The following is a 26,257-nucleotide window of genomic DNA, read 5'->3' as shown; positions in this document are numbered from 1 at the left end:
TTCCTTCCTTCCTTCCTTCCTTCCTTCCTTCCTTCCTTCCTTCCTTCCTTCCTTCCTTCCTTCCTCCTTCACTACCAAATTGTGAATCCTCTTCAGGAATATAAGCTGGCTCTCCCGTGCAATTTTGGCTTATCTACCACGATCTTTCCAGTTTCTGCAACAAACAAAGCAAACGTTTTATTCAGCAGCAGTTCACTAGCAGTTTGTTGTTGTTTTTTGTTCTATATTCCCACAATGGGAGCATACCGTGGCAGATATGTGGTGGATAAACTGCTGAAAAATCRTAAATTCAGAAACTTTATAATGAGTTACCTCTTCACAGACAGCCTTCATAAGTATTGCATTACAAAATTTTCAGGTACTCTCTTCTACAGCTTAAATGCTCTTTAAATATCCTTATGTGCCAGGGAGATAGGCATTAGCTCATCTTTAAACAATCCCAATGATTTTCTTCTTTTTTGTAGCCTTCAAGTTTCTAAAGAATGGTATAAATATTTCAAAAAGAAAAATGAAAAGATAACTATATCACTATTCATACAAAGAATAAAGCTACTGTATTAGCTATTAGAACATAATTCCAGCAAAAGCATCYAAGACCACCAAGGTCCATCTGAACTGTATCTTTTCTTTTTCAATAATAACCAACTATTACATTTCAAGGTAAAGAAAGCATAAAGAGAAAAGTGAAATCTTACCATGGAAATGTCTGACAGCAAAGATGAATGGAAAATCTCTAGGAAAATGGGTCAAGTTTTAAATAGCAGATATCTAAAGTACATGAAAGAAAGTAATAGCTCTGGAAAACRTATGTCATTCTCTGCATACAGTTACTTGCCTGTGCATCTGCATTTAGTCTTCTTAATATCTGAACTTCTATTTACAAACTGGGATTTCAAGTTTTTTGTTGGGCAGTAAGTTGTCAAATTGTTTCTGGATGTTATTTCAACTCCTAGTTTTTACTTTTTATAATCTATTTTAGGCTATTATAGTGTTGAGGGTATGTATTTATAAATTTTTTAAAGAATATTTTATTTTTCATTCTCACACTATTATGACAGCAAAACTTATGCATTTAGGAACACTACATGGACATGTCTATCCTGACCATGCTAGGGAGTCTGAAGGAAAGGTCACTATCTTCCCCAAAATGGGCCTAGACTTCTGCCTTTTGAGAGATCAGTGAGCAATGCCAACTGAATGCAAGAGTACTTGGAAGTCATTTTGGGAGACAGAGGAGACTTTAAGAGTTTGTGACAGTGAAAATTATATTTTAGCTCCACTGTTCAGAAAGAAGCTGTCAATTATGGAGAAGAGCAAAAAACCAATGACCTACTTCCAATGTAACAACTGCAAAAGGTTACATTTATTCAGCAAATCAGCAGTCTGTGCAGCTTGCATTGTTCGGTCATTGCTCTACATGATGGACAAAAATGTTTCTGAAATCACATTAAGTTTAAATTAATCAAGATATTTATAAAGTTTTGGAATATTTACTACAAATCCCTAAATATATTTGGTAATCCTAGAAGTAATATGAAGTATCCCACTTGTGTAACAAATGACTTGAAGCTCAGCTTCAAATGTTAAATTCATTTTAACTTCAATTACGGAAGCACAAACAGTACTGGCATAATAACATCAAGTAACATTTCACAGATGATGCTAATGAATATTTATTTACATAAACTAAAACAGCAGCACATGATCACATTAGATATKTGGATGCTGACTCTGAAAAGCAGATTTGGTTTCTTGGTGTTTTTCCATTTCTCTGATAGCACCACTGTGGATTTTTTTTAATTCCAAATTGCTTTTTTTTGTGTGTGTTCATCTTGTAATGAAAAAAAGAGGTTGCAAAAACATTGAAAACTCATTTAGGAACAACTAAACTCTTGACATCAGATGAAATACAGAACCTGAAACAAATTCTTGCAAAAGCTTTGTTTAAGCTAGTTAAAAGGCTACAGCCATTCTGTAAAGCAACTTAAATGTAGCTTAGGAGAACAGGAAAAAAAWTCTGATAATGTAAAGTTACAAAGTTTGGTAACACTCCCTCACGGAAGTTTATTACTGCTCTGAAAATTTAGTTTTCTTCTGTAAAAGCACACAGACTAAAATAGCAATTTAAGAAAAAAGAAGTAAAAGTGACATGGTAGAGCTCCCTTTCATAGGCAAAACTGAAACTTTTTTTGATGTCAACTTGAATTAATTTAGGTTAGACCCACCRGTGTCCCATGATGCTCCCCCTTTTTTAATTATTAGTCATAAAGCAGCATTCTCTTAGTACATCCCAACAGCAGGGGTAATGGTGAAGTCATTTCATTTTCTGTAGACTCTGAAAGCAGCAACTGATACGTTTATTCTTAGGACAATATTCAGATTTGAGATGACTCTACAGAAGCCTCTGGGGACAATTATTCAGCAAGAATTAAAAGCAGAAGAAACCTATGAGGTTTTCATTGGAAGGGGAGCATTTTTCCATTTGACACTGTACCCTCCCAGTGAGATTSAATTTTTGGATGCTGAAGTTCTCAGGGCTCTGGTTTTCAGTACCACCAAACACATGAATCCTTTGGGAAGGAGGTGCATTAGTGAAAGCCAGGCATTTTAAACGAGGAAAAGGGAGGACTCCACACTTGTCTTAATTTTCTCCTCCCTCCACACACCCCTGACACTCTCTTTTAGATAAGCAAACCGTATCTTGCAGCTGTGAGGGTATTAACAAAAGTCACCTCCTAGAAAAGGCAGTCAAGTCAAACCACTTAGCGCTTCAATTTTGCTAGAATTTTGCCACTGCAGAAAAAGGCATTTTATGCTACAGGAAATGTTCCCAAAATGGTGGCACAATAGTTGTACCTTCCTGTTTGGTTTATTGGGAACTTCTCCCTGTTCAGGAAATCCTCACTAGCCAAGTCCCACTTGGGAACATTCTTGAAAGAAGCAGGTTTTCTGCCCCACTTGAGATCGCTTTTTCATGTAAGAAATAAAAGTGATGAGGGCAGTTCTGTCCACACTGTTTAAATAACAATTTCCTTACACCACCCAGAGAACCTTTAAGCAGTGCTCTAGATCTTTCAAATGAATGGCTTGATCCATTTTGCAACATGACTCTATTTTCCATAGGCTGTATCAGTGAAAGCAGTAATGTGCAGGACAGAACATTTTGGATATATGCTGGTTTGCTATATTTCTGCAAACTGTGCTAAATGGAAATGATTTACAGAGTCCTGACTCAATTAAATAGAGCTCTTCTTATTCCTGCCCACAGCTCCCAGATCCATCATGTCTGTAAACCTCTCCAGCTGATCCCCAGAGAAAAGATAAGAGATGAAAAGATAAGAGATGTTGCTATTTGCATTAGGTGCCCATAGCCATTTGCATGAACAGAATCTGCTATGGATTTAAGAAATGCAAGGGACCAGGTTACTGGAAAAAATCTCATTAGAAGAAAATATTAATAGTTGATATATCAGCCCTCCAATTTCAACCAAATCCGCTAACTTCAATCACAAATCTTAACTAGACTGTTAATTAGGATTGTATGATAAACATCATCTGTGTGATAACTGGGAAGAGCACCAGTTTTCAATTTTGTCTCACTAATAAAAATATTAGTAAGACCATGAAATCTAGTATCTAAAGACAGCCACTGTGGAGGAGGTGTTTCCCATCAGAAAACGCAAGGCTTTATTTTTGTTGATTTTTTTTTCTAATCATGACTACACTTCCCATCTGCTATGCTATCAACTAAGAGAATTTACCAGAGACCTCATTGCAGCTTTCACTTGCCAGTCGTTTGGGCAGGAAAGGCTGCTTGTCCCACAGGGACCTCTGAGGTTCAATTGCACTGCAACTACCATAGAAAAATATCGTGCTGCAATAACAGCAGTAATGTTTAGCTATTAAAAGTATATGTTTTGTTTGGGTCTGATGGCAGATGCATCAAGTCTATGCTAAACTATTGCCTGTTATTACAGCACACAAGGGAAGCAAATACAGCCCTTCTTGATGCCTTTCCAATTCTGGAATAGAGTTATTCCAACCACCATCAAGACAAGTAATGTAAGCTTTTCTGCCTTGAAACATCCTTCTCCAAATTCATATTCTGTCAGCCTGCAGAGCATGCCTGGAAACAGAGTATGACTACAAAAGTAGATTGGTTGTATATCCTGCTTCTGAAAGATTAGACTCTACTCATCGTTAGAGAGGACATAGGAGGAGAAAGGCTTTAAAATGTCTTCTTTAACTAGATGGTATACCTGTGATTCTTTATGAAGTAAAATTATCAGAGCCTGGTGCCTTGCAAAACCTGGATTTTTTTTTTCTTGGTAATATGGAGCTTCTCATATCCATCTGTTTTTTATTTTTCTTTTTTTTTCCTTTCTTTTTTTTAAATCAGACACTCCAGGTCCATATGACCTCAAGTAAAACACTATTTATACAAAGTCCACATCAACATCCTTTTATCAAGATGGTAATAGTGCTGTCTCTTGTCACGGAACAAAAAGAGACAAAGGTAGGGTGAATCCTCAACACCAAAAGGTGAGCAAGTCATGAGCAGGAAAGAGAATCCAGGTCCACATCTGATTTCACCATCTAATGAAATCTGTCTACCTACACAGTAACAAAAATCATTTACTTCATGGACTGTAAATAAATTTAACTATCTATTAGCCTTTCTATTACATAAGACAGACATGAAGGAAATATTTTTCTCTGTACCAGAAACACGGCATTTTCGCCTTTGTAAATATGAAAGCTGTGCTTTGATTTCAAGCTCTTCTGCCCTTCATAACCCATTCAAAGAACACATTTGAAGCGCACAGAATCAGCATCACCAATCATCCAGTAAAATAAAGTGTCCAAATAATTTTGGAGGCTGTGATGATGACTTTATAACTAAGTGAAAAGTGTGCAAATATCAGACAGTTCCTGCTATTCAACACAGTTCAGAAGCCATGGTCTTGCTTTGTCCAAATTGCATAAATTCACTTTCAATTAAAAAAAAAAAATCCTGAGACACTTTTCAGCTTAAGTATTGTTGGGACAGCAGTTTTCTTTGCAATATAAAAAAGGCACGTGAATTTACACTGTATTTACGTGTCTTTTAAAATATGGATCTCTAAATTTTAGCTGAAAAAAGCAGAATATTTTTGTGACCAAAATTAGCAGAGACTAATGCAGCTTGGCCTTAGTCTTMGCAAAGGCTAAACTCTGCTTACTGGAAGGAACTCACTTATACAGAGCGACAGTATGGAACTGGTGATAGTTCCTATTCGCATTCTACTGGGCACCTATCGGCTGACCCAAGATTCAGACAGAATTTAGAATTAATCCTTCCAAGACAAGCTCTGTACTAAGCATATGAAAGAATTACCATCACTTATTCTGTTTCACCAATGAGGAACAAAGGCACACAGAGGTGGAGCTCGCTGCCATCAACCAGRGATGATCTGAAGGCAAAGTGGGAGCTGAATTTTGCCCTGAATTTTGAGGCAGTAGTTGCACCACATGATTCTTGAACAGAAGTAACTGATACATCTGCAGCTCTGGGAAGGACACTGCCAATCCTGGCCTAGGCCTTCAAGAATTTACATATACAGTCATTTAACCACGTCCAGTGTCTCTCCGAAAGTCAGCAGATCTGCAAAAACCTCTCAAAAGAACTTGCAAGGCTGGACTGCTGGCTATCTCAGATGAAGGGGGATGACAATCCTGCAAGCCCTTCCTTATCGCACTTCCAGATTATTTTAGAAATTATTACAGTAACTAACACAGGCTCATCATTCGAGAGGTTCATTTGACATCTATTTCTACTATCAAAACACAGTGAGCTCAGGAAAGTGTAACATTTCAGATTTATCTGTTTTTTTTTTTCTTTTTTTTCCTCAATCTCTTTTTTTGCAAGGACTCATGGGGAAGTACTTTATATTTAATTTTCAGATAGCTACAGCCACCTCCTAAACAACAGCACACGGTCTCTCTTTCTTTAGGAGACCATCCTAAAGAGCAAACTAAATGAAAATGCAGCTGTATCTTGTCCTAGGTGGGAAGACCAAAACCTGCTAACAAAGTTTACTTRCTCTTTACTTACTCTTAAGCTTCAAGAAGGCTCAGGTGGCAGCAATGCCACCTTTGCCCTCCCTGATAAGTTATGCAGCCCTTTGTTTCACCCTGAACTTGCTTCATGACTACAGACTTATGTGGGCTCTGTACTGTCCCTAGCTGCCACCTCCAGCCTAACCTGCTCCCTTTGTTGGGGGCCCCACGATGGGCTCTGGCTTGTGAGGCCCTTGTCCTGTCAACACAGGGAGCCCTTACAGCTCCTGGGTGTCCCCTAGAGAGCAGCTGCYTTTGCTGCATCCTCACAAACATAAAAGGAGGAGCAAAACATGTAATTTCTCCAGATAACTGTCCTCCTATTGTATTTTTAGAAGACTCCTAAGGAAACAGATATATTGCAAAATCATAGCTAGCTAGATAACTGGTGTTCTGGTTTTGTTAGGAGAAGTTATAATAGGTATTGGAATTTGGTAGTGTATGGCATCTGTTAGGCAGGTATTTGTCAACCAATTTGCAAATTATTTGCAAATTATAAATGTTCAAGATACTGAGCATTATTCTCCAGTGCTACCAAGCTTTTACTGATATGTGCTATTCAATTGCCAGTCAGAAATTATTGACATGTTACAATCCCCTTTCACTTTATTTCCTCATTGTTTTTCTTGCCAGAATAGTTGCTACTTCGGTAGCAACTATTAAACATTTAACAGAATTATTTCCTGCCAGAAATGAATGCCTTGGGATTTCCAAGGCACAGGAGAGCAGCATTCAAAATGTAGTTCACAGTGAGCACCTCCTTGCCTTACAAARCCCTCCAGTTTCTTTTCTTTTTATTCAAGATAATTTCCAAAAGCAGCCCTTGTCAGATGTACTCTTTGTTGGATGTATGCACTGCTATCACTGAAACAGACTTGGGTACCTGTGAGCTTGCAGACTTGGRGAAACAAGTCATAAATTCCTTCCTTGCCTCTAACAGGTATTAATTCGCTTATCTTACCAGAGATCCAAAGTGGTTTTGACAACCGCAACTAGCTGAGACAGCGAGAATCCAAGAAGTCCCCTAGGTTATGAAGCACAGCTAAAAACATCAGTGAGAGCAGTCACAACGGTGACTACTGACACCATTCCCACCATCCTTTACAGTAATTTCTTCTATCACACAAGCATTGATTCAAGTTTGCATGCTCCAGTCTTTATTATAAGTAATGACCAGCCTGTGAAAACCAGGAGCACAGAACCTGGTGCCATTTGCAAATTGAAGAGAAAGTGAACTGTGCAGTCTTATATACCAGATTAACCTCCCATACCCCTTCAAAATACGATAGATGATGGAACAGAATATTCCTTAACAGAATGAACTCTCAGTCATCAGTAATTATCCTCCAGGAGCCTGAAAAAGGGAGAAGGAAGCCCCTCTCAAGCTGACACCTGGAGAAGCACTCCTCAGTCTTCATATCAATGGGCAGAGGCAGAGAGGAGATCTAAGTGAATCAGTATTGACATCTAACTTCTATGTATTGCCAAGGGACATCACTCACCAACTTACACCAGTAAGTTTTATAACATATTAAGTTCAAACCAAAATGACCAGGGCAGACTCTATTACAGATAAAGCAGCAAAGGTCATCTCTCTACCTTACAAAAACTACTCCCCCAAAGAAAAAGAAATCATCTGAGGAAGAAAAATCACCTGTTCCCCAAAATAGGCCCCACAGAATGGGATTAAAAAAACAGCTGGCTTCCAAAATGTGCCAGTGATTCCTAGCTGGCACTCTACAAGCAGGAGAAAATTTGAAAACTCAGCAGTTTTAAATGTTTGGAGGGGCTGTGGACAGAAGAAAAGACAAACATGACAAATCAGTAGTTAGATACCAGGAAATTCATGCATCTGCCTGATTCAGAGGAAAGGTTTGAACTTCAGCTCCTGTATTTCAGGCAACTGAACTGAGATCTCTCAAAGTCTCCACAACAAAGCTTTTATGTTGGACCTCATCACTTTCTAGTTGAAACAAGTATGTGCCTGTAAAGAATCTCCATTTTTATTATATCAGCTTTCTGATGAAAACATTTCACCGAAGACATTTCCAAGCATGCTATAAATCCATGCTATAAATTTTTAAGCATGGTCAAAATCCAGTCTTCACTTCTGAAACTACTTTTGCAAAGAAATGATGGAACAACCAGAAACTAGCGGAGATTTAAAATCAAAAACAACTTCAGGTTACAAACAGTTTCCAGTCTAAATTGAAGTGATTTTATTTTAGATACAAATAAATAAAAAAGGCTTTGTGTTAGTTCCCTAGCTGAAATGAAAAGGACATTCCCCTGGATGGTTCTAGCTGCACAAGGCACAGATGAGGTGAAAGGTAGGAAAGGGGAGCACAGGTTCTTCCAGTGCAGGTAACATGGACTAGTTACCAGCCTGTTTCCCGACTGATGAGTGAGGAGTCATGCTCTGAAAGCTGAGAGGGTGGAGAGTATGATAAGCCCCAGCACTCACATATGGAGAGAGGCTTCAAGAAAGGCTGGGAGCAGAAGAGTTACACTACTATAAACCTGGACAAGAAAGACGTTTTTTCCATTTTGTGTACAAGTTTAGAGAACATTCCTTGCCTTTGGCAGAAAGATGAGGCATTTGCTTCCTCCACTCCTTTTTTAATTCCAGGTCACAGAAGCAAGACGAGTTACTGCCTTTCCTCCGGAATACGTAAATGCACAGCCTCACAGATTCTTACTGAAGATACTAAACAGTAAGTGCTTCACCATCTATTTCAAATGAGAGATGGGTCTGAAGTAAAAGAGCCTTGAGGGATTTATTTATTGGTTTGGTTAAGCTTTCTAAAAATGACAAATCGAATTCCCACTTGAACTTCTGTGGTAATACAAGAGCCTTTTAAGAGGATACTACCCTTGATTGCAGAGCACATTAGCTAGAGGAGACACACATTTATTACTGCTGTTCACAGCTAGTGGCTACAAGTTTGGAGGATTTCCAATATTACCACTCAGAGAAAAAAACACCTATACTAACCAGAGCTTTTATAATGCTTTCTAAGGACATCCACACATAATTGGGCAGCTGTTCACAGTTAACAGGATAAATCTTCTGGAGGAAAACACACTAAAGGGCTATAAAAGCCTTCTGATCCTATAGAAGGGGATAAAAATAATAGGATTTAGCACAAAAATATACRAATTATTTGTGGTCTGTGGAAATAACCTTTGCATACAGCTGCCTGTGACAGAGAGGCATACAACATGGATGTAGTTTTCTCCCCTTGTGAGAAGTGCAGAGGAGATACAGGTATGTCATCCCACGCAGGGGCTGCAGTCTGCAGTGGGGAGACATCTCCTGGCCTGCACACCTTGTCCTTGACACCAAACCATCACTGAGACAGCATTTGTAAGACCAAAAACAACAGCTGACTGTGCACATCACGGCCCCACAGAACCCCTGTAGCACAGTGCAGGACCCACTACCTGTCCTCTTGGTGTTAATGATGGCACTGTCAGCTGGAGCAAGTACTGACTGKTTTTTTTTTTTGCCAAAGCTTGGTGGTTGCACAAATAAAGCATGAGGAAACCTGAAGAGCAGAAAAAGCATGCAGAAGAAACAAATACATCAAGTCCATTAGTAATCTTTCATATCTAGCATTTAAAACTGCATAGTATAACTGAAAGCTAGCTCTGTTCTGTCTAAAACTTAACTTAAAAGTGCTAACTGCAACATGATCTTTTTTATTATTATATGTATTTTATGATACAACGGAAGTGATAGGCATAATAACCAAATATGCTTTTTTTCTCAACTTAAACCTACTTAAACATAGTTGCTGTTAAATGCAAATGAAAACAMTAAGTGAAAACACTCTGACTCAACCCAAAATGGAACAGTTGATATAGATAAGACACTTCAAAAAGTATCGGCTCTTCTTAGAGGTAAAATAGTTTTTTTTTTTTTTATAGACTATGTTAACAGTAGTTACAATGCAATGTTAAGAAAAAATAATTATGAAAAAAAGCACTCTTTTCTACTCAAAAAATACTTAATTTCTAAAGTTAATTAATTTTAAATGAATTGTTAAAACCCTGTAATCTTTTTTCCAGAGGGAGTTTCATGGAAACCAACTGAATGATGTTATCAAAAATAAAAAATTAACAGCTTTTTCAAATTAACTTATTTTGAAAAACATTTCCCAACCACCAATATGCTAAGACAACTTCAGAAACCCAACCCAGAGGGGAAAAGAATGAATTAGAAATCCAGGTCCTGTAGGAAAGTACCYGTAATGTGGTCCTGAGGAGGAGGAGGAAAGGCTGAGGAGGAAGAGGAAAGCCTGGCACTCAGTGGAGCTGGGGGAGAGCACTGCATGTTCCAACAGTCCAGCATTTCTGAGCAAGCGCAGGAGGGAGACAGCTGGGATTGAAATCCCTGGATGGCAAATCCCTCTCCAGCATTTAGTTAGATCCATTGAAGGGCTCCTGCTCTGAGGCCCAGTACCCTGCATTTTGGCTAATGCAAACACAGGCCTAAGCCAACACATGGTCCCTCTCAGGAGAATGTAAGGCCTGGGATCTTCTGCCAGAGAAACACAGAGCTGGGGGAAAGTTAAAAGAGGAAGGACATCCAGAGAGGTGTAGGAGATTCCACAGCTACCCAGGCATGGTGAGACCAGTGTAAGCATCAGTGCTCAATGCTGTCCCGGTCTTCTTGTAAAGCTTCTGTAGGAGAAGGGATGTCAGAAAGGGAAACCTCATCCTTTCTGTCAATCAGGAAAACACCACCACAACACACAGGAATGACCATCCTGCTCAGGAAGGATCGAATTGGTCCACAAGCAAATCTCTCAACTCAAAAACAAACGAAAGCTTCAAACTATTGGTAAGTCAGTACGAAAGGGAAGATTCACTTTCCTCTCCAGATTGAAATACATCACAGGAGTCTAGACAGATTAAACACGATGCAGATTTAAAATAAGAATAGTGATGCTATTCTTGCAACAGATGAGCTAAAATGGACTCGCTTCAGACAGAATCCCTGAGTTAATTAGGAATGCATTAACTGGGTCATTAAACTCCAAAACAAATAAAGGTACAGGCATTATGGAGTCAACCAGTCAGAGCAACACACCAGTCTTTGACATCCTACTTTTCTTTCTTCTTCACTCCTTGGCTTGCAATTCTTTTCTCACTTGTAAATGCTTTACCACTTGTAAATTTGAGCACTCTAATTTGCCACGTAAGTGCTCCCTTTGTATTTTTRTTACATTTTAACTTCTCGCCTTTTAGCTTCATTGAAAGTCCCTGAGATTTTGCCCAACTAGGCAAGTCCAAACTATAATATTTATACTGTGTACTATGCAAAAAAAAAACTACTACATCCCTTCTTACTCCTCTCCTCTGAACTAAGTAGTCATAATTTTTTGCACACTCTTTACATAATATTTGTTAATGCTAAGGAAAGTATTCTCTTATGATGGGGGCAAACACAGGCAAAGGTGTTTATATATATATATGTTAATTATATATATATTCAGGATATACATGGATATTATATATGTATATGCTTCATATACAGTGTGTCTATATATACTGAAAATAACATTTATCTCATTTATCTTCCAAAAGAATTCAAATACTTATTTTCCTGTGATATTGCAACACATGAACAGAGGTTTTAAGTCAGCTAACTGCAGCAAAACTATTTYTATAATTCTAAATTGAATTATAATTCTAATATAATATAATAACAATATATTAATAATACTTAAGATTTACAGCTCTAACATTTAACTTTTCAGCCACTGACCTCCAAGAGCTCAGAATCATTAAATTCTGCACCTGGGAAAGCTTGAAACATGGCAACTTCCCCAAGGTCACTCAGCAATCAGGCTGATAGCTAAAACTGGAATCCAGGTCTCCTAAAATGCAGATCAGCCTTGTAGGCACTCAGCCACCCACTCACTTCTCAGGCTAGTCAAAGCCAGAAAAGATCACCTAATTAGCACTTCTATTTAGCCATTTTAATAGATTTCTCCTACTCTCTAATTCCATTTTTAGATACTTTTCTTCAAGATGAGTGAAGCACTGTGGTCTGCTGTGTGTTATGCAAGAACAGTTTAATTCTGTCTAGCAGAATTTCTGCTAGAAATTCTTCACAGTGCATACTTTAGAAATAATTGAGACAGATCAGAATAGCAAAAAGAAACAAAACAAAAAAAAAAAAAACCACAACACAAATCACTCTATCAAAGAAATCTTCTCTCTTTTTCTCTTTCTCTCTCTCGTTCTTTCTCTCTTCAAAGCCACGGATGAAATACTGTGGACTACTCTGTGCCTGACTCCTATGCGAAACAGGAGCCCTTGTTGCTCTTGGGTACTCTAAACAAAAGATTACAGAGCCTGTGCTCTGCCCTGATGCTTCCACAAGTTCCCAAAACACCTATGAAGCCTATAGCATGGGAAGGAGAAGGAGATAAGGAGACAGGATGTAAAAACACAGATGATTGAGAGAGACAGGGAATAAAGTAGCAGGCATTCTTGTAAGGAATTGTATCTACTACAAGAACATACAGCTCAGGAACATGATTGTCACTGCTATTTGCTTAAAGTTAGTAATTCTTTTAAATGCAATATGAATGGCATATTTCGGAGCACTTACAAACAAACATGAAACAAAACCTTTATCAGTCCAGTGAAGATAACAAGCACATGGCAGAGCTGAAGAATATCTGCCCTGCTATTCCGCATGGCAAGGCAATGTTTCCATCCAACTCTACCTCAGAGGAAGAGAAAACACTTCCTGACATCATGTTACAAAGTCAGAGCTTCCAAGCTCTCCACAAGTTCTCTGGAATGTCAGAGAAGGACCTCACAGCATACGGATGCAACTCTCCTGYAGGTAAACACAAAGCTCCAAGCTGTGGTTCAATTAGCCTGCCTAGGAGATAATTTTARCCTCCTTTGTCCAGATGGACGAGTCTGCTTGAATGCAAAAGAAGATTGCTAAGCAGCGATACACCTTAATTAGCTTCCCACAGCCAAATCACGAAACAAACTGTTTTGTTACAGCTGAATGCATCAACGGAAGAAACGCAGGGGCCAGTTAACAACTAGGGCATCTTCTTTTCCTTAAATACCACACAAAGGGTTTGCCAATGTTGAGGGTAAAGGAGTTGCATAAATATTCTGATTTTCAATTCCAACTGGAATTCTGATTTTCAGTTCCATTCTGAAAACTAAGGCTGAAAAACATTTTTTTTTCTTTTAAACTGGTCACAGAAAATCCTAAGAATACTATGGTACTAGGAATACTATGGATACTATCAATCATCCTGCAGTTGCAATGAAAGCCCAGGCCAAAACTATCTTGTGTTTTTCCACTCACTACTCATACACACAATCTTAAATACTGGGGCAAAAGGAAAGATAAAGGAAAGATAACATCATCCTTCCAGTTGGCAGCACCCACCTGGGGTGGAATGTTTTAAATAACGGGATGAGAAAGTTCTTATGAGCCCCAAACACAAAGCTTCATTCAGCCCTAATATTGAATATTGAACATCATGGTCACTCTGGAGTTAGTACAAAGATAAGAAATGAAGTATTATTATTTCTCTTCTATGCACAYGAAGTAGCTTTAGTCAGCAGTTCTTGCTGCAGAATAGCGATGAAACTTATGGAAAATACATTTGATTTTTGTCTTTCCACAAAACTTTTCTACAACAACATACTGATTAGAATACATTGCCTCAGAGCAAGCAGCAGGGGTAGCCAACAAACCTATAACTGACTGTAAAAGAGGCCTCAGGCACAGTTAACCATGCCAGGTTTGTATGCTCAGGCACTCAAGGGAGCTCTGGCCAAGTGCGAGCACTTCCCCAGCACTGCCTTCATATCATTTCTCCACTTGTGCACCTGTGTTTCAGGTGATGTTCACTCAACTTCTGGGGTAGTTGGAAGGGAAAAGCAGCACCATAAGACTCAGACACACTTGGACTGCAGCATCACTAAGGCAGAGCTCTCTCCTCCAGCTCCTCCAGTACCATAGCTCAAGTCCCCTGAACTCAGGTCTAAAGTTTTCCTGCAAACTCAGAGCTTTCCTGCAGAGATCATAGAGAGCTTTGCACAAAGCTTGCGTAAACTAAGCACAGGAAATACAACCTTTGGCAAACTATACACACATCAGCTTTGCTGCATTTCAGCAGAAACACAGTTCAGTTGACAAAAAATCTCACTACAGTGAACAGCTCCTTCCAACAAAACCATCTGAAGTATAGAGATTTTATTTAGGACTTTGGGACTGGCGAAGTTGAAGCCTAGTTAAGGGGTGTTTTGGTGTTTCGTCTGCCCACAACATAAGATTGTTATTTTCTGTTACAACTTTCATGTTAGCAAAAGCCTTGCTCCAAACAGAGTCATTTTACATTAGTGTTAATCACAGTATACGTTAATCAGAGATAAATGTATTGTGGACCATAGGTAGACTGGACCTTAATAAATTGTCTTCAATTTGCACTGTAATGTACATGAAAGAAAATTTCTCATGCTTCATCTCCCAGTTAGACATCTGCTACTCATGCAAATTGTTAACAGCCTCATTAGAAGCTTATCTTTCAACCAGGCACCACAATAAGTTCAAAAGAAAATTTTGTAGAGAACATTCAAAAATAACTCTGGATTGAAAGTCTCTGAAGATAAAAATACAATATTCTCTCACTTTCTTTTTTTAAGCAGCGAACAAATTAGTGTAGCAAGTTTAGCCAATATTGGCAACAAGAAAAATAAAGGAGCACTTCTCTTCATTAACATTTAAATAAATCTGTGCTGCGAAAGACTCTAGTGACAATTTTTGTGACCCATTTTGAAAGGCTCAGACTACTACTTAGACTGCATGAAGGCTGAGTTTATGCAGCATGGTTTTGTTTTTCTTCAACCAACATCATGAAGATTTGGTATTTGGGGCTCTCTCATCATTCAGAAGGGACCAAAAAAAACAAAGCAGCTTTTCTTATGCAAGACAGTGATTTTCTGCAGCCAGGTAATGCTGCCATACTCTTCATTAATATATAAATAAATCATATAACATAGGATAAATCATTAACATATAAAGAAATAATATAACCTACACTATAAAGCATATAAATAAAGAGAATCCCTGAAAACCCAGTTCAGGGAGCTAAGCAAAAGCTCACTAGATGATAAACCCTCATCATCTGAGTGAGAGCTTTGACAACAACTGAGAGACTCGCACAGCAGATGGATATGAGGAAGGCATGAAAGCACTAGGTGTACACCCTCCCACTCAGAACAGAAATAGAGATCTTCTGATACGGAAACGGTGAGTCCAGAGAAGGGACTTTAAAATATTGGAGGATTCAGGTCAAATAGTCACAGAGAAACTGATGTGCTCAGTCAGACTTTATGGACTTACACTAAGCTTTTCTAGTGAAGTGTTAAACTGAAAGCAGAGCATCACAAGAAGGATGCTTTGGGAGATGACGCCAGCAGAAGCAGAAACCAAGGCCTGAGGGTATCAAATGAAGAGAAAGCTTGCCCTATTTCTAAAGGACCCCTATATGACACCAAGAACTTAATGCAGAGGAACTATGCCCAGAATCTACTCAGAGGCAAGAGCACTTGGGATCTACGGTCTGCACCAAGCTACCCGAACACGTGAGTGTCTAACCAGGAGACACTGGGCAAAGCTTTAGAAGAGCTGAAAATGCACCATATAAAAACGGAACACTTGACATGAATAATATACAAATTTATCATAACATACTAAGAAACTAAAGGAAAAAAAAGATATGAGAGAAGAATATATATATATATAAATATATATATATATATATAAACAACTAGAATGCTAATAAAGACATCTAAAGGAATGCTAATAAAGTGGTGAATCTAAACCAAAGCACTTCTGGAGACTATAACACTGAAAAATACCAAGTGGTATTGGGAAAGTTCTTCAGTTTCCTAAGCTGAAGGCCTATACCAACATAGCCAAAAACACATTTCAGAGTAGTAAGATTCTGTAATAAGCTAAATCTTACAATATTTAAAAGATGTATTATCTTTTAACTCATCTTTAAAGCACAACAAGAGATGTGCCTTAAAAAGATTGTTTGTCCTCCCACAAGCACCAAACTTCTCACTAGCTTTTAGATGAATTTACTGCTTTTGCAAAAAACAGAGGCTTTAACCTCATACACTCTTTTGGCCCAGTTTCCCACAAACATCCTGTGTTTCAAATGCTGACTTGCATATTTGCTCTCCAATAAATATTTAATGTAAATCTCTGCCTTGAAAGATAAAAACAAAACTCCACAGAACAGATGCCACGTCTCCTTCAGGGTCATGCCCTGAGCAACTAAGTCCCATGTCAGATTTTCTTAAGAGTCAAGATCACCTTGGTGCATGAATCTACTATGAAACCATTTACAAACTGTAAAAATTACTGCTACTATTTTGGAGGAAGATAATAGGAGAATAAGGTCCGTAACAAGGTGGGTACACTTCCCAGAAATGTTTTGAATCTGAATTCAGGTGATAGTTAYACAATGTTTTACTTTGAAAAATATTTAACCATTTCCAAGTCATTGGTTCTCAGGTTCCCAGATTACACAGGAACTTTTTTGTATTTCATGGTGTGCAATTAAGTGCAAGGCAATCTCCTAGTAACTCATCAAATTAAATTCTGAAGCTCTAATACATAAGATGAACCATCTTTATAATGTAATTTTTGCTGAGAATGCTTTGTAGCCTTTTCTACAGCAACAAACTTCTTCTGACACCACAGAACTGGTTGACATATTCCAAATAGATATTAAGAATAAAATTTGGGATTATTCTAGCTCTGCTCTAGAGCAGAACTGAAGAATAAAAGCAGATCACTATGCAAAGTCTGAACTGCAAGTGTTGATACTTTTCCAGTTAGGCAGACATCATAGTTCTTTTTATAGCATTAAATTGCATTAACGAGGCACTAACTAGGGATGGGAGGGAAGGGAGAGTATAACCTGAAAATGCAGTTTCCTCTGAGGTATTTCTAGCTTGATATCTGTTGTGTGGTGAGGTGTGCAGAGAAGCAGCAGCCAAGCAAAGAACCATCTCCACTGTGTGTGCTGTCCCACAAAAGAGAAAAATAAAAGACAAATAAGAAAAAGAGGACTCAGGGTTGGGCAGGAGGACACAGTCCATGCTCCATCTGGGGAAAAAGTCATCGAGAAAGGGATACGAACGGAGAGCAACTGTGGAACTTTCCATGCTTTTTTTTTTGCAAAAAAATACTGAGCGCTAGTATAAATAATAATAATAAAAAATAAWAAWWAAAAATAAWAATAATAATAAWAAATAACTGCTCAGCARCTACTGAGGAATCCCAGGCCCTGCCTCTCCTACACAGCTTTGCAAGTTGCACAGTCCAGGCAATAAACCAGATCACAAAATGGTTAGCCATGTTTGCAGTTTAGTCACTGCGCAATTACTCAGGTTTAGTCTGAGGCTTCACAAATACAGAAAACGTTTGTAACTGAGTAACAAGTGGGTGACTAGGAGGGTTACATGGGCTTGTGGGAAAACCGTGTCTCTTCGAGTGTCAAAAATAGCAGCGCTTTATAATACAGCTAAAGACTTTCTTTCTGAAATGAAATTCTTCTGAGACTTTTTTTTTTTTTTGCTGAGTCAATGAATAACTACAGTAAGTGCTGCTCATCAGCATCTGCTAACCTGGCTGCCTGTTCCGCTGCCCAAATGGGTGAACTCAGGAGATGTGGAATAAAGAAGTGCAATTTGCAATGGTTGAATGACTAAAATAGAGGTAAACACTGACTCTCTGTGGCTCGCCATGCTGCTGGGAAAGATAATCCTGTAATTCAGCTGGTTCCTCACTGATGGGGAAWGATGTTTTTAGGTAGAAGGCAGAGAATCAGCAGCTGCCCTGGAGGCTGCATCTCCCTTTGGGTCCAAAGGTTGGTAGCTGGAAACAGCACAGGCACTGCTGCCTTCTCTAAAGTTGGGGCTTTACAGCTGCTGGAAGACCTAAAAAGTTGAGGACTGACTTATTTGTAAAACATTTTAAAACATTTTTTAATGCTTTTTAAAAAGCATTTTTCTTGCTTTGTTATCAACAACCCCAGAAGTCAGACATTTCTCTCTACTCAGTTCTGTTTATGTTTTACATGGTTAAAATGTGTGTTCTCTATTACATCAATGTATCATCAAAAATCACCCTAACAAGTACACAGGGGACATTCTCAGTTTGTCCAGCTACACTGGAAATAATTCTGCTATTCTAAATGTACACATTTGGAAGTAAAAGAAACAAGCGACGTTGTTACATGCCAGGTACCCTTGGTTTTCTGACACAGCACAGYTCACGTGTCCTTTCTGTGCAGTTTTCACTGGGAAGGCAGATGGATGGTGGTGTTCGAGCCTTCTCCTAACACCAAGCTGCCTGCTCCAGGCTCCATGGCTTCCATTTTTCAAATTGAAAAAATATTRTTTAGAAAACATGTTGAAAAATGTTCAAAATGGTTTAACATGTTACAACATGCCACATAACAGCTGCAACTGTTGGTGGTCAAGAGGTAGCCTGTACTCCAGCACTGCACTTGGTTCTGGTGAGTAAAGCTATTTGAACACTGCTGTCTGAAGGCTGCCAGAGAAAATAGTACAAATTTGAGGTCTCGGGCTACATCCTACTAGAATGATGTCAGACTTGTCAGAAAGAATCAGCAGTAATGAGTAAGTGGAGCCAATGTCTGAACAAGCACAAAGAGAATTTATCTTGCTGCTGCGGAGTGCTCCTCCATCAAAACTGTGCAGGGGTGGTATCATTCCTTTCTTGTAGAGATTAACTCTTTAAGTTGCAGTATCATCAGTGAGGCTTCTGCACAGCTGGAAAAGTTATGTTATCTTTCATCATTTTGTAAAAACTAGTTTATTGCTATAAGTATATGTGAATAGTTCTACACAATGTGTGTCCATTTAGTTCATTCTTTTAGCATGTTATATGAGACTGCTCCTGAAATTCTCACTTATGTGAGTAGCCTTAATAACATTAATATCAACTATTTATGCAATTCTGCTCCTTGTCAAAACTAAGAAGCTCAGAACTAAAGCATTTAACCATTTAAAGGTAAATATATAATGATCTACGTGAGATCTCTATGATTTTAAGGTACTGTATCAATGAGCCTGCACTACTTACATAGATACTATCTGARAGCTTAAAATACAGGTGTGTTTTAATGAGAAGCAAGCGGGACCAATGAGTGTTTGGTGAGCCCAGGGCTGGAAAGGATCTGAACTACTGTCTTTATCCTTCTTTACTATCAAATGGGAAGGCTTTCTCACATTTAGTAGGTGATTTTACCCAAATGTTAAAGAAAAAAAATAAACTATAAGGAACCAGACTATTTCATTTACTCTGCAGCTAAGACTGCCCTTGGTACCTGGCCTGTAATGCAGACAGGAAGAATCATCTGAGTCACCATCCAAGGCACAAGCCTTGTGTTGTTGTTAGGTGTTTGCTTGGGTTAGGTTTGTTTATTTTGGTGTTATCGTTAACTGTGTTGGCTATGRTAGTCTTTAAAAGTGTGAGAAAGAAAATCACTCTGACACCCTCTGCAAGTAAGAGCCCTGGCAGCATTTTCTCAACAGATGTTAATAACTAACAGGTTGCACTGCTGCTTCCAACAGTTATTTGCCAAAACACGCCCAAAGCATCCCCACCGGTAAAGCTGCCATTTAGAAAAGCACTCCAAAACACAGCTGGATGACCTATTCACTAATATTCTTCCCTCCCCTCCCTACACATCAGTGCAGTTTGCTGAAAAATGATTAACTGTCTTACCACCATCTGTGCTGAAGTTCCACCAGCAACCTAGATATTTAGCAGGATCACAGCCCTCTACAAACTATGCCCCATTACTCTTTGCTGATTCATCAGCCTAGCTAAAGAACCTAGCAATGCAACAGGTAACAAAACACTTGAGGAACAAATCAACATATGCATAAACAGATACTTCATGCCTCATCTCACCAATGTTACCTGCTGACAAACAGGGGGGAAAAAGCTCAGGTCAGCCACAATGGCTTTACCTGAGGCAGTTGAACAATATGTTCCTACCTTGCCTGTTGGCAGACACTGCAAATCCAAGCTTTGTCCTTCTTCTGATAAGAACAGCAGTTCTTGCAGATGTTGTACTTGCAGTCTTGGCACTGTCGCTTGCTGTTGATAAGAAACGTGAAAGGGGAACAGCAGCGAATACAGCAGTGCTCGTTGAACTTYTGCTGCTTGGAGAGGATGCTGCACTTGTTACCTTCTTCATCCAGCTTCTGCTTCATTTCACTAGAACAAAAATACAAAGCAAATTTCATTGGGAAATCTCATCTTTGCCTCTCTCTTCCCATGCCAGGTCATTACTGTTAAAATAACTTTCGCACATGTGAGACAAATGTCAGAAAGATATATTACAAGTCCAGAACTGGGAAGCAAAAGGTCCTATTTTCCTCTGAGTAACCAATGGCCAAGCTCTCTGTATTAAACTCTCTGTTTTGTGACCTGAAAGCAATCATCTCTCTTCATTCATTTCCACCATCATAATCCTTAAGAGAGCCTCTGCTCCTGGTATTCCAGCTTTACAAGTTGATAACATCACTTGAGAATTCATGGTCTATCCAAGAACATTTTGCAAAACAAAAATCACTCCATGAAAATTAAAAGTTTTGGTGCATAGTAATAAAAATACTCCAGATGAATTAAGTAGTTTTGTAAATAAATGTTCTAAACCTTTTTGTTCTGATTCGTGGAGTCATGTTATTCATAAATAGCTCCAATTTTGACAAGAAATTTAATTCTGTGTTTCATTTCAGAGAAATTTGGGTGTTTTACCAAATCAGGAACCAAACGATGATTGCTTGTAAAAGTGTCTGCAGACTCCAAAAGCTTTCTGTCTTCTCATTTATATCAGAAGTAGAGAATAGTATTCACTGATTTGCAATCACCATTTTATTGTGGTTTTGTTGTTTTTAAAATTAGGCAGTGCATTACATGCTGAGTAAGAAAAAAACAGTCATAATGAATCTATCCAGCAYGTACAACTACACAGACATTAACAGAAAAAAGAAAACAGGATCCATGAAAAACATGCTAGACAAAGTATAGAACAATACTGTGCACGTACGTGCTTTAATTCCTTTTGGATAATAGGACTAGTGGAAGCTACCTCAATTTCTAGGTGCCGGTAAGAACCATTTATAAGATCAGAAACGAAAAGTCTTTGAAAACATTGAAGATACCCCAAGAAACAGATTAAGCTGCAGAAAGACAGTGTCATGACATGTTGACTTGCACTTAAAAGTAATGCTCAAGCATCTTGCTATAGAAATATACATACATACACATATGTATAAATGTGTGCATGCATATATATATTAAAAAGTACTTATTGTATAGCTTTTTTTTTTCCCCCCAGAAATGKGCCCAAAATCTTCTATAAACATCACCCCATATAGTAACATCATCGCAAGCTACTACTCTTTCAGCCTAGTGATTCGATAGTTTCCCACCCACTCAGTGTTTTCATCCACTCAGGCATTTTGTTATAGCCCCATCTAGCTACAAAATTATAAGTTTTGATTCCATTTTCCTACCATTTTATAACTGCTTCCTCTTAGGTTAGACACATTATGTTGTACTAGTCGATGAAATATTCTAGTAACCCAATAGCAACAAACCATTACAGTTTTACCATCTTTATTAAATTACTTTCCTTTTTTTTTTTAATTTCCTTATTTCCCACAGTGATTTATACTTACATAAACATTTACTACATTCCTCTCTCCATACCCTCTCAATAAATGTCATTTTGCTCTCTCTGAATCATGTTTCTTCACTTCCCATCTGGTATCTCTCTGCAACATACCAATGTTTCTTCCACCTTCTTGGTAAACTCTGCTATAATTTGTCATTGAAGGTCATACCCGAATCATYTTCAGACATCTAAAGAATCTCATTGAACTCCACAGCATCTATAYCCACTTACAACAAGAATCTTATCTGACCCAATAAATTCCATTGTCTGAGAGCTATCTATTCCCTACGTCTATTAGGGTTATTCTGCATCTTGAGCACCCAGAATGTAGTTCTCTAAGTCCCTCTAAAGCATTATTTCTGTATCAGACATCACCCATATGTATTACTTTGCAACTCAGGATAGTACATTTCTCACAGATCTAATCCTGTCTTTTTCTCTCCTTGTTGTATCAACGTAGAAGATAAATTTAACAGAGTTCATTCCTAGATCCAAACAGTTTGCAATGGATGAAGACTAAACTGTGTRTGTCATCACAAAATGCAACAACAAAGACACTCCTCCAACTTTGCACACAGGCGAGATGAGTACTACCTCACACTTGAGACCTTCTACCTGATTAGGGTGGCTTTCAAATTTCTCTAGTGCTGAAAACACTTGTCCTTTGGAGCTTCTGCTCCAAAGGTTGTGCTGCTATTGCTATAGCAACACAAATATTTAGTCAAGGCTCCATCTTCACTGAAAGTCACTAAAATTTTCAGTTTTTTCACAGTTAATGATCTTAACTTATTCCAGATGCTTTTTTATTATAGTAATGTTTCTGAAAATTTAATAGCATACTGTTATTTTAACATATGTAGGACTATACAGTAATGAAATGAAAGCAAATTAGCAGGCAACAGCAAATAACATAAAAACCTTGTAATCTGGTAAATTTAGTTAGAAAATAATGGTCTTTACTTTGCAGATGCATTTATAGTCACATTTATTTAGCTTCAATGTGTATGTGAGCACACAAATATACACACAGACTTTATTATTCAAATGAAGGTCGGAAACCTTGCCCACACAGTACCCTTYCAACCCCTTCCCGGTGAAAATGTATTACTGAAATCTGTCCTTGAAAAGGAGCTACAGAAGAGGAAAGACAGCCAGGTTAGAAGACTAGACCAAAATAAATYCAAACCATCTGGCCAGATGCTCTCACAGCTGTATGTATTCCAATAATTGTATCTCAAGCCTTCAAGTCGCACCCAGAGCACAAACAAGCTAAATAAGGTGGTGTTTCCCACCAAAGAAAAAGCAAACGGGAATCTCACAGACCTGCAGTTCTTAGTGCTCTTTTGGGGCAATGTGTGACCTCTGCTTTTTCCCAGTTAGGTATCTATCAGCCTGAAGCACAGTCAGAGCAGAGTGGAATGTTTTTGGTCACTGGTAGGAGAATTAAAATAAGCCAGAAGTTTTGAAAAAAMTGAAATTCACCTAACTCAGCAGCAGAATTCAGGTATATTTTCAGATAAATATTTGGCTAATAAATAGAAAAGTCAAAATGACTTTTCAGTGCCTTTGAAATGATATAWTTTGAAATATTTAAATGGCTTATTCTGCTTTGAAAGTGACTTTTCCTAAAATTCCTAATAAAGGAGTTGCAAATGCTTTATATCCTTCCCCATGAATTCCACCAAATTTGTGGTACAGCAAGACAGAGCATAATGGAATAAGGAGTCAGAAGCCATTCATTTTGTAACTAGAGCCTGAAACGTTCCCAGAGATAGTGGGACTGTAAGCTTTTATCCAAAACTAGACTAAACTAGGCTTTTTCTCAGGGGAAAAACAAACAAAAAAGTAGTAATTTTCATAGACGCTGCTACCGCTGCCTTGCAAACCTTTACGTTTCTTTGATCTCTTTCTTCCTCACAATGTTTCTAAATTAAAGGAACACTTTACCAGTTCTTCCTCCTCAGCAAATGTGGTTCAGAGTTACCCACTGGCGGGACTAGCCAAACAGGGATAGCCCTTCTCCTAAATCCCACTCCAYAGAGCGGCACCGAAGCAGAGGCACCCGAGGCACAGATCAAATCTGCCTCTGCTGCGTGACTGCCACTGATTTAATCCATAAGCACATCAAAAGCAGAACTTTYGGTTTAAAGTAGAACAGTCAGAGATGCATGATAAAAAACAAATTAGAATAATAGAAGCTTTAATCTTTCCCCCAAGAAGGAAGAAAAAAAAATAAAAAAGGAATACAAAGCATAGGCATCACCATAAATGCAGGATTGCAAAACTGACATAATTTAGTGGTCACAAAGGAATATCTCTGTAATTGAAATATCTGTTAATTAATAACAGCTAATGAAGTGCATATAATCAAGCTCCAAGTAGAAGTTGTTTCTCCAATGGGAACTGTAACACAATAACTCTTATTAATTTAGTGATAGTTAATTTAGTTATAATTCAATTAAGTTCCATACATTTAGTCGCAAGTATGTGAAGAGGCTAAGGAGTGACCAGCTTGATGTTCTGGGAGTAGGGCAAAAGCACACAGAGATTTCCTTCAAGAATGCAGTAAAAATGCCTACGACTTTAACTGAGATTTTACTGCTGAGAGAAGGGGAAAAGCATGACTATATTTTCCATAAATATTCCATAAATGTGAAGATGCTTTCCATGTGAAATGTGTCTCTCACCATCTCAACAGTTGGATGTGGGAGCAGGAGGCTCACAGGCACATTTTTCTGCACAAGCTTCAGCAACAACAAGAGGGAGAAAAGCAGCTCCTTTTACTAAAAAGTGAAAGAAGAGGGTTATGAACAGATATAGAAAGCCTGGAGAGACAATATTTGCTCCTTTGGTGACAGGCACATGACAAACAAAAGAGTTGTTGCAGTTCAGGCAATCTGTAGCCTTCAGCTACAGGTTGCACACGCGGGCAAGCCTGCTGTCTCGATGCTGCTTTACAGCTTTAAAATGGGTTAGGTTTTCTTCCTTCCAAGCGCCRAAACATTTACATCTTTTTTCTTCAGTTTCTTACAAAGCAATTACAATTCACTTTTTGTTGACTCATTTTGTAGATCACTGCACTTTCACAGCACCTTTATATATAGCGTGGCTATGGCACAAACAACSTGGCAAAGGGCAAGTCACAGTCAATGCACGACACGTCACATCGAGGGCCAAAGGTAGGTCACAACAGCCAAAAGCCAAGTATCCCCACAAGCAGAGGCTAAAGAGGCAATCAATCAAGTGTTAGCTATTAATAGATCCAAACTGCAGCCACTTCTCTTCAGCTAAAAGTAAGTATTTGCCTCGATTTTCCTGAGATAGCAGAATGATTTTTTTTTCACATATACGTATAGCAATTTTTTACCCAATTCTGTACTGTATTCCTCAGCATCTCTCAAGCTACCACTGTAGGCTGAAGTTGCAAATATCAGTTACTACTGCAATATGTATAAATCAGACATACCAAAAAAAAAAAAAAAAAAAAAGGAGTAATTTGGTATTTACTGCAAACCACAAAAATACCCTAAAATTTTGACTGTCAGACAGTTATTTTTATTGAGAAAAACAATTGCACCAATTTGTGCCTGAAGCAAATGGCAATTACATAAAATATTTTTGAGAGCTATAAAACACAAACTGGAACTCACAGGCACTTAAAATCAAGTACCCTCCCCTCGAGCAAAAAGAGAAAAGCTTTAGAGGAATTCAGTTCCCTGGCTATATCTATGTAACTGCGAAAGCAAAGAAAACAAGCTCCGAGAATGATTGATGGCTAATAAATCAAAGCAAAGCAAAGCTTTACTTAAATAAAAAAAGACAAAATAAAACAGTGCTGCCTTGAGGAGAGCTATTGATTCATAAAAAAAAAAAAAAAAAAAAAAGCATTATTCACAACCAATACCCAATTCAGAAATAGCATTTTTTTCATTACCATTAAAAAAAGCAAGCATGCCCTGCAAAAAAAAAAAAATCAATAATGAAGAAAGTTGCTTTAGCTGAGAGACTTCCCCCTTGCAAGAAGCACTGAAGTGTCACGGATTACCTTCGTTACAGCTCATGTTATGACCAGTGCCACCAACAGAGTGCCTCAGTGGCCAAGAAGTATTTAAGACACTTTATCTAAACGTTTAAGGGTCCTAGAACTCTCCAGATTTCGACAATTTTATTTTTGTTGCAGAAGGTGTCTTCTGCTGACAGCAAATCTACACCATAGATGCAGAGGCCTTCAATGACAAACTGAGGTTATGATCTGTGTTACTCAATCAGGTTTATCTGTGGAGATAGACTGCATAAACCAGGTTTGTGCTAAAAACACTCACCAGTAACACACAGGCCATGTGGTTTGGGTCTATGCTATAATTCTGCAT

General features: G+C 38.3%; 1 protein-coding gene across 3 annotated transcripts in view; it reads right to left on the bottom strand.

Annotated features, from left to right (window-relative positions):
* The window catches only part of MYRIP (myosin VIIA and Rab interacting protein), a 119,065-nt gene that overhangs the window by 80,635 nt on the left and 12,173 nt on the right, over positions 1-26,257 (bottom strand). For all 3 annotated transcript variants that reach the window (XM_026034825.1, XM_026034826.1, XM_026034828.1), the window contains exon 2: positions 20,201-20,422. In XM_026034825.1, the coding sequence (XP_025890610.1) occupies positions 20,201-20,418 (218 nt within the window). In that variant the 5' untranslated portion in view covers positions 20,419-20,422. The remainder of the gene's footprint in view (positions 1-20,200; positions 20,423-26,257) is intronic.

The sequence above is a fragment of the Nothoprocta perdicaria genome, unplaced genomic scaffold (genome assembly GCF_003342845.1).
Source record: "Nothoprocta perdicaria isolate Ctin4 unplaced genomic scaffold, notPer1 scaffold_150, whole genome shotgun sequence".
NCBI classification, from domain to species: domain Eukaryota; kingdom Metazoa; phylum Chordata; class Aves; order Tinamiformes; family Tinamidae; genus Nothoprocta; species Nothoprocta perdicaria.
Note: the sequence above shows the minus strand (reverse complement) of the source record. Positions and strands in the feature narration are given on the sequence as shown.